The sequence below is a fragment of the Bubalus kerabau genome, chromosome 4 (genome assembly GCF_029407905.1).
Source record: "Bubalus kerabau isolate K-KA32 ecotype Philippines breed swamp buffalo chromosome 4, PCC_UOA_SB_1v2, whole genome shotgun sequence".
Classification (NCBI taxonomy): domain Eukaryota; kingdom Metazoa; phylum Chordata; class Mammalia; order Artiodactyla; family Bovidae; genus Bubalus; species Bubalus kerabau.
The window spans coordinates 103,304,053-103,318,103 of record NC_073627.1 but is presented as its reverse complement, the minus strand read 5'-3'; the positions used below and the strand labels follow the sequence as shown (position 1 = coordinate 103,318,103).

The 14,051-nt window shown below is 37.5% G+C and overlaps 1 protein-coding gene across 24 annotated transcripts in view; it reads left to right on the top strand.

Moving 5' to 3' along the window:
• Positions 1 to 14,051, top strand: part of KDM4C (lysine demethylase 4C) — a 405,440-nt gene that overhangs the window by 279,059 nt on the left and 112,330 nt on the right. For 22 of the 24 annotated variants that reach the window (XR_008713536.1, XM_055578102.1, XM_055578093.1 and 19 more), the window contains one exon: positions 1,399 to 1,507. The exons of 1 other annotated variant lie outside the window; for it this stretch is intronic. Coding sequence is in view for 21 of the 23 variants with exons in the window: in XM_055578102.1 (XP_055434077.1) it covers positions 1,399 to 1,507 (109 nt within the window). In the remaining 2 variants the exon portion in view is untranslated. Of the gene's footprint in view, positions 1 to 1,398; positions 1,508 to 7,508; positions 9,180 to 14,051 lie in introns of those variants that run through there. One more of the 24 variants, XM_055578107.1, reaches the window with a different exon arrangement.

Here is a 14,051-nt window from a genome sequence, read left to right as displayed (position 1 = left end):
GATATTCTCTAGGTTACCATGATTTACCAGTATATGTTTATTTGGTTTCATCCTGCCTGGCCCCATGGACACTGGAGTTGAGACTCCTGGAGTAATATAGTGTAATGTCATGTAATCATGTGCATGCACACATGTTTCTGATTGATTATAAGGGAGAATAAAGGCATTTATCATTTCTGTGTTGGTAAAGTTTAGTCTAAGAGACTGTGTGTTTGCTCAATTTTAGATGTTCATCTCTTAGTCTTAGTTAATGTGATTGACACTGTGCTAAAAACTATTGACTGGTTCTGGGACTGTTACATGAATGGTGCAGACCGCCAGTTCCTGTAAAGATGGAGGCGATAAGGACTTCTCTTCCTTCCCTTGGACTAAGACAAAAAGAAGTAATGTTTGCTATAAATTATAGCATTTATTTAGATATGAAAGAGTGCCCGTTGGGGTTGATACTTATTCTCTCTCCTGGTGGTCTTTAAAGGCAGGATGGAGTCTTATGTTATTTGAATGAAATAACATGCTTTGACTTAAAAATAAGTTGACAAATTTGATAATTCTTTCAAAATCTCTTTAAACCTCAAGTCTTTATGTTTATTTGAGGCATAAGATTTATGAGAAACTTAATAGTGTTAATGAGGACGTTGTCATTTTTCTGGAGTGGTTCAGAATTTGAAAGGAGATGCACAAGGTTTTTGAGTAACCTCCAGGAGTTGGTGATGGACAGGGAAGCCTGGCGTGCTGCAGTCCATGGGGTTGCAAAGAGTCAGACATGACTGAGCAACTGAACTGAACTGAACTGAGCCCAAGGGTTTTAGTAGGAAACAAGGGAACAAGTTAAATTTCATTTCCCCTTATCTCTTGGTTACTTTGATTATAGTAGGATTGCAATAAGAAACAATTTAATGAAAGACTTAATCTGTATTAATTCTTCTAGAGAATTTTTGCTATTCTGGTTTGCTTCATGACATCAGAATTATATAAAAAGATTATACGGTATACTCATTTCATTTTCATACCTTTTATTAATTGAACTAATCTTTTGCCACATATTAATTATCTTAATATATTAAGCACCTCTATAATTCAGTGTCAAGTGAAATAGCAGACATGCATCTCAGTATTTTACAGTCATATGTAGAAACATATAAATATAATGATAGTATTCTTTGGTCTTCACCTAGCTCTTCCTGTCACCGTGGTGGGCAGGTGTGGCACTGAATCTGTCCAGGCATCATCCAATAGCTTTGAAATTCAGAGAGTCTGTTTGTGATGGACATAGGTGCTCTGAGCTTCCTTTCTCATCTGTGTGTTTCCCATGCATGTGAATTGTCACCTCTTGGTGGAAGTACAGCCTGTGTTAAGTTTGGGGAACATTTGTTTACATTTCTGTCTCATTTCCTGTAGGTGGGCCCATGTCATGTGCGCCGTTGCAGTCCCAGAAGTCCGGTTTACTAATGTCCCAGAAAGGACACAGATAGATGTAGGCAGAATACCTTTACAGAGGTTAAAATTGGTGAGTGCCAATAGTTTTTTTTTTTCCTCATAAATTAGTGTTAATTTCAAGTTCTGAATATTTCTATTCATGCACATACTTTTTTCTTAGCTTCATTGAATTATTCTACATTTTTTATACTTTTAGCTTAAATTACTTACCTGTATGTATTCTTTTTCTGTTGTATTGTAAGTATGCATATAGCTTTCTACAAATTATGTCTTCATTGAGGCAAAGGAATACTGCATTTCTTGAATTAATGTGACTTTTCAATCTCAAGGTTATCAGTGAAGTTTGTTAGTAACTGACCCAAATTATCCAAATATCTCTGTTTGAATTGCTTAGTCTTTCTGTCTGTTGCCTGTCTTTGGTTGGCCTTGACTTAGAAAAATGAGTCTAATTTGATTTCATCATCTCTTCACCGAGAAGAGACTTGCAGAGAAACTTTGATTATTCCCGAGGGATTTTCTCACCAACAGATAAAGTTCATTTAAATTGCCCAACTCTCTGGCTGGTTATCTTCTCATTGTTTCTCTTTGTTAGATTGTTTTTGTTTTGTTTTGTTTTTCTTTTTTCATGAAAAAGTAGGCCTTTAATGTCCTCAACACTAAAGTTATCTTGGAGTTCTGTTAAATTGTGAGCCAACAGATTACTAGTTCAGGCTCTTAATATTTCATATTTAATGAGAATTTTTCCTACAGGTAAATTGCATGACTTTAAAATACTGAAGCATGTCTTACAAGTGTACTTAATACCCTACAATTTGTTTAGTCCTTGTTATTTCTAACTTGGTGTCTTTCCACTATTTCTGACACTGAGCTCTAACTCTTTACCTGAGTGTTTCTTTCTTTGTTATTAGTAGTCTCTCCCCCACTGGGTAGCAGGGTGTTTTGTCTCTGGACTTCTGTCTCAGGAACTTAGTTTCTGTCTTTCAGTGAACCTGTTATTTTCCACTATAGCTCCATTAAGAATTTCACATAGCTAGAAAATATGTGGCCCTTTCTACACCCGATGATTGCTGTTGGCACATATGAGATCATCTGCCAACATGATCAGAGAGTAGTATGGAAGTTTTGAGAATGAGATGGAAATAACTGGGGCATTTAAATGGCCCTTCAAAGTTCATGGTGACTATCAGAGGAGAGTAAGGTTGTTCAGCTCATGAAATTCCAAAGGAAAATGTTTGCAACCTTATATCTTGATCACCAGTTTAAGAAGAAAGAGAGAGAGGCAGAAGTAGTGTCTTCTGTGACTGTGCTGACTGCTGTATTTCTGCTTGATTTCAAGAAATCTCATATGTAGCCTTAATTTTGTGCTCTCTTATAAGTGCAGTTTGAGTGTAAAAATTTTAACACCCCAAAGGTTGGAATATTGGTACAGAAAAAAGAAAAAATACAATAAATCCCATATCACGTTATATTTTATGTACAAACTGCTTTTCATCTGCTGCTTTTTACTTATATAAACTTGTTTTCATTATTCAATTGATACATATTCTATCTGTGGATATTGTTTGGGTCTTTATGATTAGGATAGAATGCATTAGTTTTGTCCATTAAAAATTATAAAAAATATCTTTCATTGGAGGAAAAACAACCTACCAATAAGAAAGAAAGAAACAAAAAAATTGCCAGAATTAGGATTGTAAGGCAGGTTATAAAGAAAAATGTTGAGTTCATTACATACTACAAAACGTAATGCTTAGTGTGACAAATACTAACAAATGTCTTACATTTTAATTTTTTTCTGATTTACAAGTAATATGTATTTGTAGAAATTCCAACACTACATTTAACACCCACCTTTGGGTCTCTTTCCTAAAAGATGGTTTCTGTTATCACATTAATGCCCCTTGGAATAAGTGGTCACTGCTCTTGATGCTTCCCTTTAAGGACCTGTGTACCGGCTACTCTTGTCTACAGATTGTCCCTAGTGATCTGTTGTCACCAATACCAGTCTCAGAGGGGTTTTAATGAAACAATAGGGAGGGCCAGCGTGGATCATTTCAGTGCTAGCCAAGAAACTGTATCTAGAAATCTGAAATCTGATGATGGCCTCCAAAAATGGCAAAGGTTGCCACCTTGACTGTATATGTTGCATATTCTTTTGAAGTTTAATTAATCAGTGTGCATCCAGCTAGAAGTAAGAGCAGTAGTTTCATGTAGTATTCATCTCAGCTGCCCTGAGTCGAGATGGAGTGTTTCACTGTGTCTGTTTAGTGAATGTATGTGTGTCTGCTAGTGTCAGTTGCACTTTTTTTCTGGAGCTATAGCCAGCCCTTTTCTGGATGCTGGATTGTTCATCTGCTTTCTTATTCACACAGATGGGGGGTTGGGGATAGGAATTAGATGTTTGTGTCAGTGTATTTCACCAAACAGTTATTACCTGACCTTACCAAATACTTGGTGTACATTTTTGAGTAAGAATTTGTTCCTTTCTTCCAGCATCTCATAGTCTAGACTGGGCGTTTTTGGCTTTGGCTCTGTTGACCTTTTAGGTCATTTAATTGTTGTGGATGGCTGTCATGTGTATCATAGATCACAGCATCCCTGACCAAACAGGTGAAGCCAGAAGGTATAAACTTCTAGTTATAAGGTAAATAAGCACTGTGGATGTAATGGACAACATCATGACTATAGCTGAGACTGCTGTGTATTGTGTAGGAAAGTTCCTAAGAGAGTAAATCCTATGAGTTCTCATCACAGGAATAATTTTTTTCCCTTCTTAAATTTCTTTTTGTTGTATCTATATGAGAAGATGGATGTTAGCTAGACATACTGTGGTATTCATTCACAATATATGTAAATCAAACCATCATGCAGTATGCCTTAAACTTATACAGTGATGTATGTCAGTTACTTCTCAACAAAACTAGAAAGAAAGTAAGCAATGCCAGATATATCCTGGGAGGTAAAATCACCCCCATATGAGAACCCCCTGGTCCACACACAGAGAAGACATACACACGATGAGAAAATTTTTGTCATTTTCAGGAAGATAATATCTTTGTTTAAAGAAGTAAGTGGCAGTCTGGCAAAATAGAAGTTCTTAATTGCTTTTTAAAAGCATCCCTAGAGGTGTTTTGTGTTGTTTTTTTTGACTGATTGTTTAAATTTCTTATTTGTGAATAATGCAATAACATTTGGCAACATATATGTATATTTGCTACTGTACAATTATTGATTTTATGATCCAATTTAGTATCTTAACATTACTTGTTCTTATAGACGGAGAAGGAAATGGCAACCCACTCCAGTATTCTTGCCTAGGGAATTCTGTGGACAGAGGAGCCTGGTGGGCTGCTGTCCATAGAGTCGCCCAGAGTTGGACACAACTGGAGCAACTTAGCATGCATGCATGCATTGGAGAAGGAAATGGCAACCCACTCCAGTATTCTTGGCTGGAGAATCCCAGGGACAGAGGAGCCTGGTGGGCTGCTGTCTATGGGGTTACACAGAGTCGGACACGACTGAAGTGACTTAGCAGCAGCAGCAGTTCTTATAGAAATTGAGCAACCTTGATTACTTTCTTCCCCCAAACTTTAAACTTTTTATTTTGAATTGGGTTATAGCCAGTTAACAATGTTGTGGTTGTTATTGCTGTTCAGTCTCCAAGTCATGTCCAACTCTTTGTGCCCCATGGTCTGCAGCATGCCTGGCTTCCCTGTCCTTCACTATCTCCCGGAGTTTGCTCAAACTCATGTTCGTTGAGTCTTATCCTTTGTCACCATTTTATCCTCTGTCACCCCTTAACTTCTTGTCACCCTCCTCTTCTCCTACTTGCAATCTTTCCCAGAATCAAGGTCTTTTCCAATGAGTTGACTCTTTGGAAATGAGTCATCCAGCCCAGCATTTCACATGATATACTCTGCATAGAAGTTAAATAAGCAGAGTAACAGTATACAACCTTGATGTACCCCTTTTCCTATTTTGAACAAGTTTGTTACTCCATGTTTGGTTCTAACTGTTGCTGCTTAATACAGGTTTCTCAGGAGACCAGTAAGATGGTCTGGTATTCCCATTTCTTTAAGAATTTTCCACAGTTTTTTGTGATCTACACAGTCAAAGGCTTTAGTATAGTCAATGAAACAGAAATAGATGTTTTTCTGGAATCCCCTTGCTTTTTCTACGATCCAGCAAATGTTGATAATTTAATCTCTGGTTCTTCTGCCTTTTCTAAATTTAGCTTGTACATCTGGTGTTTCTCAATTCATGTACTGTTGAAGCCTAGCTTGAAGGAGGTTGAGCACTGCCTTGCTAGCATGTGAAATGAGAGCAATTGTACAGTAGTTTGAACACTCTTTGCCATTGCCTTTCTTTGGGATTGGAATGAAAACTGACCTTTTCCAGTCCTGTGGCCACTGCTGAATTTTCTAAATTTGCGGGCATATTGAGTGCAGAATTTTAACAGCATCATCTTTTACACTTTGAAATAGCTCAGCTGGAATTCCATCACCTCCACTAGCTTTGTTTGTAGTAATGTTTCCTAAGGCCCAGTTGACTTCACACTTCAGGATGTGTGGCTCTAGGTGGGTGACCATACCATCGTGGTTATCTGGGTCATTTCAGGTGAACAGTGAAGGGACTCAGCCATAAACATACATGTATCCATTCTCTCCCAAATCTCTCTTCCATCCAGGCTAGCACATAACATTGAGCAGAGTCCCATGTGCTATGTATTAAGTCCTTGTTGGTCATCCATTTTAAATATAACAGAACAACCTTGATTACTAAACAAGTATCATAGATTAAAATTATGTGGTATGTGTGTGTATGTGCATATATATGGTAGGTACTGAATAAATATTCATGAAATGAATAAAAAGGCAGCAAAATTTTACTTGCTCTTTATGCTTCTGACATAAAATATTGTGGCTGAAAGATTTGGTCAGACAGTATGAAATGACTTGTCCTTTATTTATTTATTTTTTTAAAGGAAAAATCCTTTAAAAGTCATGGTGCTAAATTCATGCACATCTCTTCCACAAGCAGTTTTAAAACAAGGCACTGGTTACCTTATCTGCATCAATAGGTACATATGATTAGGCCACAGAGCCGAGCAGTAATTTGGAGAGTCTCTGAATACACATGGAGCACTTTCCCTGTTGTCTGAGAGTTCTGATCTTGGAACCTCTGGTCAGCTGGGGATTGAAAACCTAGAGTGACCTGACTGAAGCAGAGGCGAGGGAAATCTGAGCCTCTCTCCAGTGCCCACTAGGTGGTGCTGCTGTTCCAATTGCTTATCCAGTTGCCATTAAACCACCTTGTTGAGAAAGTGCCTAATCAGAGCCTGGCCCAATTTTAGAGGGGGTTGTGTAGGTGTGTCTGTGTATGTGTCTTTGTGTGTGGGGGGGAGAGACAGACAGACAGAGATGTGATGCCTGCTGGGGTGCTGTCACCCAAGGAGGGCTCTCGCTGACAGCAGGGCAGAAAAAGTGCTGTCTGCTGTGCATTCAAAGTGCTGAATTCCAGAGGGTGGTTTTTAGTTTTCAGGTTTTCATTTAGCCATATGAAAAGAGCTGCTCTTCCCTTGGGGCAAGTTAGTGTTTTTCTATATCAGTAATAAGCAACACTAGTAAGGGCTAGTAACTGTAAGAGGCTTAAAGAACAGTTTATGGCAAGTGAGTTTAAAATGTCTTCTGAGGTATGAAAGCTATATATAAAAAATGCTTATTGTTAGTAGTAGTCTTTTTAGAATACAGAATATTGGAGTTTATGCAGAGCTATTTGAATATTTTGGTAATATTGTTGTTAGCCTTTTATTTATTCATAGATTCAACTTGTGGTTTTTGAAATACTCCTCTGTACAATTATTTGTGTAGGAAGATTCTTGTAGAGGATGTAAGAAAGGATTTGTTTGCTATAGCAGATTTTTCCTCTTATAATGACCATTAAAAAAAGGAGACAACGAATGGAACACAGCTCTTTCAGTGTTCTTCAGTGGATTATGTTGATCCTAAAATAGTGTGTGTTTTGTGAAGAACTTTTATCTCATCCAGCCACCTTGTTTGCTAATATCACAGGTGTGGCCTCCTTCAAGTCCCATAATTAAATGGATGGCACTGGAGTTATTTTCAAGACATTGTATTTTATTTATGTGGCTGTTAATTTAAATGCTTTAATAAAATTCATTATTATTTTTAAACAAAATACCACAAAAATATATTTGGCTACAGTGGTATTTATCCAATTAGTTTGTCCACCCCTCCCCCCTTTTCTTTCTTGAACAATATTTAACTTCTGTGTAGAATAATTGTCTAGGGGCTAATAAAGTAATGGCTGCACCATCTTAAAAACGCTACAGTTGGCTTTCTGGAAACACCAGGTTATTAGGCAGAATCACCCCTTTAACAAGAGAGAAGTGGCCGAATGTTACCTGAATAGTCTGTGTGTCCAAGCCATGTTCAAAAGGGAGAGCCATTTTCTCTGTCAACTTAAGCATTCTTCTCATTATTAACACAGGTTCTAGATTACTGAGCATTTTCTTATCTACTCATTTAGAATGGATTCCTTTGGTTCGGAACGACTTTCAGTTTGGGAAAAATTATCCTTGTGATGAGTCCCGTTGTTCCCAGCCCCCTTGCCCATGTCCTGCGGTACCTTCTCTGCTTATCCAGAGCATGTCAGAGCGTTGGCACCTGGTAGGGAAAAGAATGGAGCGGATGCCAGGAACGTCTCCTACTCCCCACTTGAGTGTGTGCTCAGGGTAGGCACTCTTGGGGTTGGTATGCCTGAGGACAAGAAGAAAAAATTGCTCCCACATGGTATAGATTTTAGAATTTACTCAGTCATTTCCTTTTCTTATTTCCTTCTGTCTTGTTTTCTCTACTAATATGATTGGTTGGCCACAGTCATAATTGAATTTCTGGTCATAATTAAATCTTTGAAAAATTGTGCAAAGAAGATGACAACAAAAAAGGAAGTAGGGAGATTTTCCCTACTTAAACACAAGTGAAGTTAGAATGTCTTCTTTTTAAAAATTTTCATAGTAGGAAATATAGGGTAAAAATTATCAGGAACAATTAAGAACAGGAAATTAGAGAGGGCAATGCTTTTATAGTATGATCACACAGAAGACAGCAGCAGAGTCAGGAAACAGATCACCAATCTTAAATCTGATTATAAAATTTAAGGGGAGAACATTTAATAAAAAAAGAGTAAATCAGCACAAAATTATGGTATTTGTTACATATTTAACTGTGAATGTCTGTTATACACATCAATCACTTCTTGAAGATTGAATTAATTAAATATTCATTGAATTTATATAAATAAAACAACAAGGCAAGTTTGTAGGTTATAAGAAATCTTGGAAAATTGCAGCAGACCCCAAATGTAAAAATTAGTTTTAAAATGGTTTTCCCTTTTGGAGAGAAAGTTCTTGAATAGAAGTCTTATGGCATTATTGAAATATTCAGTTGTATGTATTAAAGAAAATCTCATGTGCTGTCATTGCATAGAGAACTTGGTGGTATTTGTGCACCTTGCACCTTCCTCACAGCGGCATAGTGACTACCTCTGGTTTCTATGTCTGCAGACATTCCTATGGGTTTTGAAATTTTATTTCTGCAGCCAAATAGAGGGAGAAATGATTTTTGAAATAGCTGAAGTTGCCCCCAGGCGTTCGATGACCTCCGACTTGTATTTGACAAGTGAACCGAGCATAGGCACAAGTGTTCTCCGAGTGAAGAGCATTATTTTGAAAAGGAATTTATACTGCAGTGATGACGGAGCTCCAAACCTTTCAGTATCTGGCTGAGGCCAACTATTCTGCTTAGAAGCCTCTATACACTTTAAAATTTGTACCTGAAGGCAAATAATAGTGAACTTGAAAGCCAAAGATTATAGTTTTGAAAGGTACATCAATTCTGAAAATAGAGTAGTTTCACTGTGGTATTCCATCTGAAGAGTTGAATCAAGGATGTAAGAAAAAAAAAAATACATTCAGCTTTCCTATTTCCTAAAGGAAGACACTTATTCTCTTGCTAACTGGCTTATATTATCAGATGCATCAAATACTAAAAATAGAATTACTGATGGGGTCTGCCTCTCACGCTGTAAGATCACTCTGAGTCCTATTTAGTGAATGTTACAGCAGCGTGAGAAAGCAGCTTCACTTCCTTTCTAGAGGAAATCATAGTTGTATTCAACAGAGCCTCTGTTAGTGCAGTTCAGAGAATGCAAAGACATATTGATTATCTTTCATCACTTTAAGAGAAAAAAATGTGTTGTAAAGGCAATCAGTAAAAGTCATTATGTTTCACATAAACTCATGTACTGATTTATTCACATCTTCTGTTATTTTTAAAGATGAAGAGAAATTCTAAGAAGATAATAAACATTGACAGTGATGAGCAAGTTTATTGTTTAAAATGCAGTTGAGGAAAAATTTGGTTGTAATAGAGAATTACTGAAAGGGGAATAAGTGATACTACAAATGACCAAATTGTGGTGTGGTGTGTAGGGTCCTGTTATTTAATATGCTCAGTATAAAATTTATTACCTCATTAAGAACATTCTTCAGGATTTCAACATATGCATGTCTCCAACTTTGCAAGATTTTTAAATAAGTGTAGTGTAAAAAAAAAGTACATTAGTAGCTGTATAGTACTTAACTGTCAGAATGATTTGCTACAGGGACTAGATCCTATTGCAAGCTGTCAAATTTGTATATTGCTGTAATACCAAACCATAAAATCTTTTGAGTAAAATGGAAAATGTCAGATGGGCATGACTACAAATAATATACTCTCTGAAGGCTTTAGATGTCTATAGGAGAAAATGTGTAAATGCATGAAATGTTATCTTGTTACTATGGATTTTTCTTTATCTGCTAAAAGACAACTGTGAGGCAAAAGGAAATTGATTGGAGCCTTTAAATTTTTCAGTTTTGAACTCATTTTTTTCCTGAGGACTAATTTTAAAAACGTTATTAAACAGATGGGTAGAACTTCAGATAATTCATGATTAAAGAGTATTGTGAGAGAGTCATCTTATCTTTTGACTTACATTGCTGAATGTTCCATTTTTTTCCCTGATCTTGTCTGTGTGAGTAGTGATTACTGATGGATCTTTTAATTGGGTGAGTGAGTTGGGGTCAGGGTTCCAGAGATGGAATCACCCCTTTCACTCCAACATCAACTGAGTCAATGCCTACAAATGCTTGCCAAACCAAGGTAGCCGCCGGATGACTTTAAACAACCCATAGGGTTTTGCTTGGTCAACAGTGATTAACAGAAGAGAGGTTTTAGATTTTGAAAGGTACAGTCATTACTGTTAAGCAATGGATCCATTATTATTTATTTTTCCACTGTTTTAGTATAAATTATCTATTCCTTTGGAAGGGGCTCTTAAAAAATCAACGAAAAATTATAAAATGCTTTTTATGTAAAGTGACAATCTTTTCACACTTGTCGTTAATTTAATGTAAGTCAGTGTGGTCTATTTTAGGCATTTTCCCACAATTTAGGGATGTCATTTTCTAAGACAAGCTCATAAATACAGGTACCAGCCCAGTTTGCATTTATTGATTTAAATATCAACGGTTCTGTGCATTTATCTGTATTGCCATTTGGATCATGCAATTCTCAGCCTGTGTTACATTGAGATTGAGCGTGTAGGCTGTGGGCTGAGATTGTTTTGAGTTCCATGTCCACCACCTAAGCAACCTTGGCCATACAGTTTAACCTCTCGGAATCTTTTCTGTAAACCGGGGTGGTTGTGAGAATGACATGAGATAGTGAAGGACCTGGCATGTTGCTACACTCAAAAGTTAGTCACTGCTTATGGTAGCTGATGCAACCCCTTGCTGTCTAAATCTCTGTGAACTGCCTTTTAGCCAATCAGAATCAGAGCAGATAAATATTTACAAGGAGAAAGTAGGTTCCTGGTGCGCTCTCATTTGTTTATTCATCTGTCCAGTAAATATCTCTTTAGGGCTTGCTGTGGTACATCATTTCTGCTTTTATGGATATTACAGGATAATGGGAAGTTACTGAAAATTCAACAAGTGCTTACAAAGCAGCATGAAAAGTTCTTTTGTAATAAAAGTCCAGAATGCAGTGAAGGACCTTACTGAATTTGGGGCACAAGGGTTGGCAGTCAAGAGGTATGGAGAAACTTGCTGGAAGAAGCAGTGCCTCATAATGCCTCATTTGAGCCCTGAAGGAGGAGAAGAGGTGCACTGAAGAGAAGGTCAGGAGAAGGAACAGGATATTCGGTACCCTGGAAGTGGGAGGGAACGTAAGGTCTAGGAAATGACATTTCAGCAGAGCCAGAGCATGAGGTGTGAGGAGGGAAGGATGAGTCTTGAGGAAGGGAAGCCTCAGATGATGTAGCACTGTGCTGTCCAGTTTAGTAGCCTCTGGACACTGGCAGCTACTGGACACTTAGAACATGGCTAGTGTTACAGAAGAACTGAACTTTTAGATTGTGTTTAATTTAAAAGTTAAAAAATGAAAGCAGCATAAGCACATGAAATACAACTAATTTTGGTAGGTCCACATTTTACATTTCAAACACCCTTGAAAATTTAGTGTCCAAATTGAGATGTGTGTAAATACACAGCAGACGTCAAAGACTTAGTATGAAAGAAAAAGAATGTGAAATATCTCATTAATAATTATTTTTATATTGGTTATATGTTAAAATGATAATAGTTTGGATTTGTTAAGATCCGTTTGTTAGTTTGTGTTAGTAAAATTAATTTCATTGGCCTTTTTATTGCAATTTCATATACTTAATGTAACATGTGTCCCCTGGTAGCTCAGACAGGAAAGAGTTTGCCTCTAATGTGGGAGACCTGGGTTTGATCCCTGGGTCAGGAAGATACCCTGAAGAAGGAGATGGCAACCCGCTCCAATATTCTTGCCTAGAAAATCCCATGGATGGAGGAGCCTGACAGGCTACATACCATGGGGTCACAAAGAGTCGGACACGACTGAGTGACTTCACTTTGACTTTTCAACATAACTTCCCTGTTGGCTCAGATGGTAAAGAATCTGCCTGCTATGCAGGAAGCCCTGGTTTGATCCCTGGGTCAGGAAGATCCCCTGGAGAAGGGAATGGCAACTCACTCAAGTATTCTTGCCTGGAGAATTCCATGGACAGAAAGCCTGGCAGGCTACAGTCCATGGGGTTGCAAAGAGTTGGACACAACTGAGTGACTAATACTTTCACTTTTTTCAACATAACACATATCATTTTAACTATTTTTAGGTGTATAGTTCTGTGGTACACATGGCATTAAGTATATTCACATTGTTGTACAACCACCATGCCCCGCTATCTCCAGAACATTTTCATCTTCCCAAGCAGAAGCTCTGTACTCATTGAATAATAACCCCTCATTCTCCTCTTCCTCACCTGTTTTTTTTTTTTTTAATAAATTGTCCATTTATTTAGCATGTATTATTTATCACCTACTGTAGTAAGCTGAATAATGTTCACCCAAAGATATTAGGTCTTAATCCCTGGAACATGTAAAATGTCACATCTTATTTGGAAAAGGGACTTTTACAGATGTGGTTTAAGGATTTTGAGATGAGGTTATTTTGGGATTATCTGGATGGGTCCAAAATGCCATCACACCTGTCCTTTAAGGAGAAGTAAAGGGAAATTACACACAGAAATAAGCCATGTGATAGAAGCAGAGTCTCACCTGTATTTTTGATGCGACTCCTAAAACATTAAATATTGTGTATCTGGCTCATATTTTATTCCTACTGGATTTTGTACATTTTTCTGAACACATTGAAGAACCTTTGATGCTGATTAAGAAGTGAAATAATAGATCATGTTTGTGTTTCAAATGGGTATTCTGCTTCTGGTGGGGAGAATATGTTCGAGAGAGCAGGACTGGGGCCAGAGAGGCCAGTTTCAGTGATAATGTGAAAAATGATTTAAGTGTAAAGCTGAGATGGAGATGAATGAATTGATTGTAGGTGGGGTTGTCTTGGACTAGGTGTGGAGGAGGCTAGGGTTCTGGATAAGCAGCTGGGAGACTGGTCATGCTGTGCATAGGGCTTGTTCTTACCAGAAGGGCATGGGGTTGAGGAGGAAGTGTGTTTGGGCATATTTGATTTGAGGTCTGTGTATTCCAACTAGGTTGAACACAGGAGAAACATATGTTAGAATTCTACTTCTCGTGGGTATGTAAATATTTACCAGCTGCTCCTAGGTGTCACATGAAGCTCAGTAACTATTACTGGTTAGTAATTCAGAAGCAGTGTCAATAACCTAAGATATGCAGATGACACCACCCTTATGGCAGAAAGTGAAGAGGAACTAAAGAGCCTTTTGATAAAAGTGAAAGAAGAGAGTGAAAAAGCAAGCTTAAAACTCAACATTCAAAAAACTAAGATCATGGCATCCAGTCTGATCACTTCATGGCAAATAGATGGGAATACAATGGAAAAAGGGACAGACTTTATTTTCTTGGGCTTCAAAATCACTGCAGATGGTGACTGCAGCCATGAAATTAAAAGACGCTTGCTCCTTGAAAGAAAAGGTATAATAAACCTAGACAGCATATTAAAAAAGCAGAGACATTACTTTGCCAACAAAGG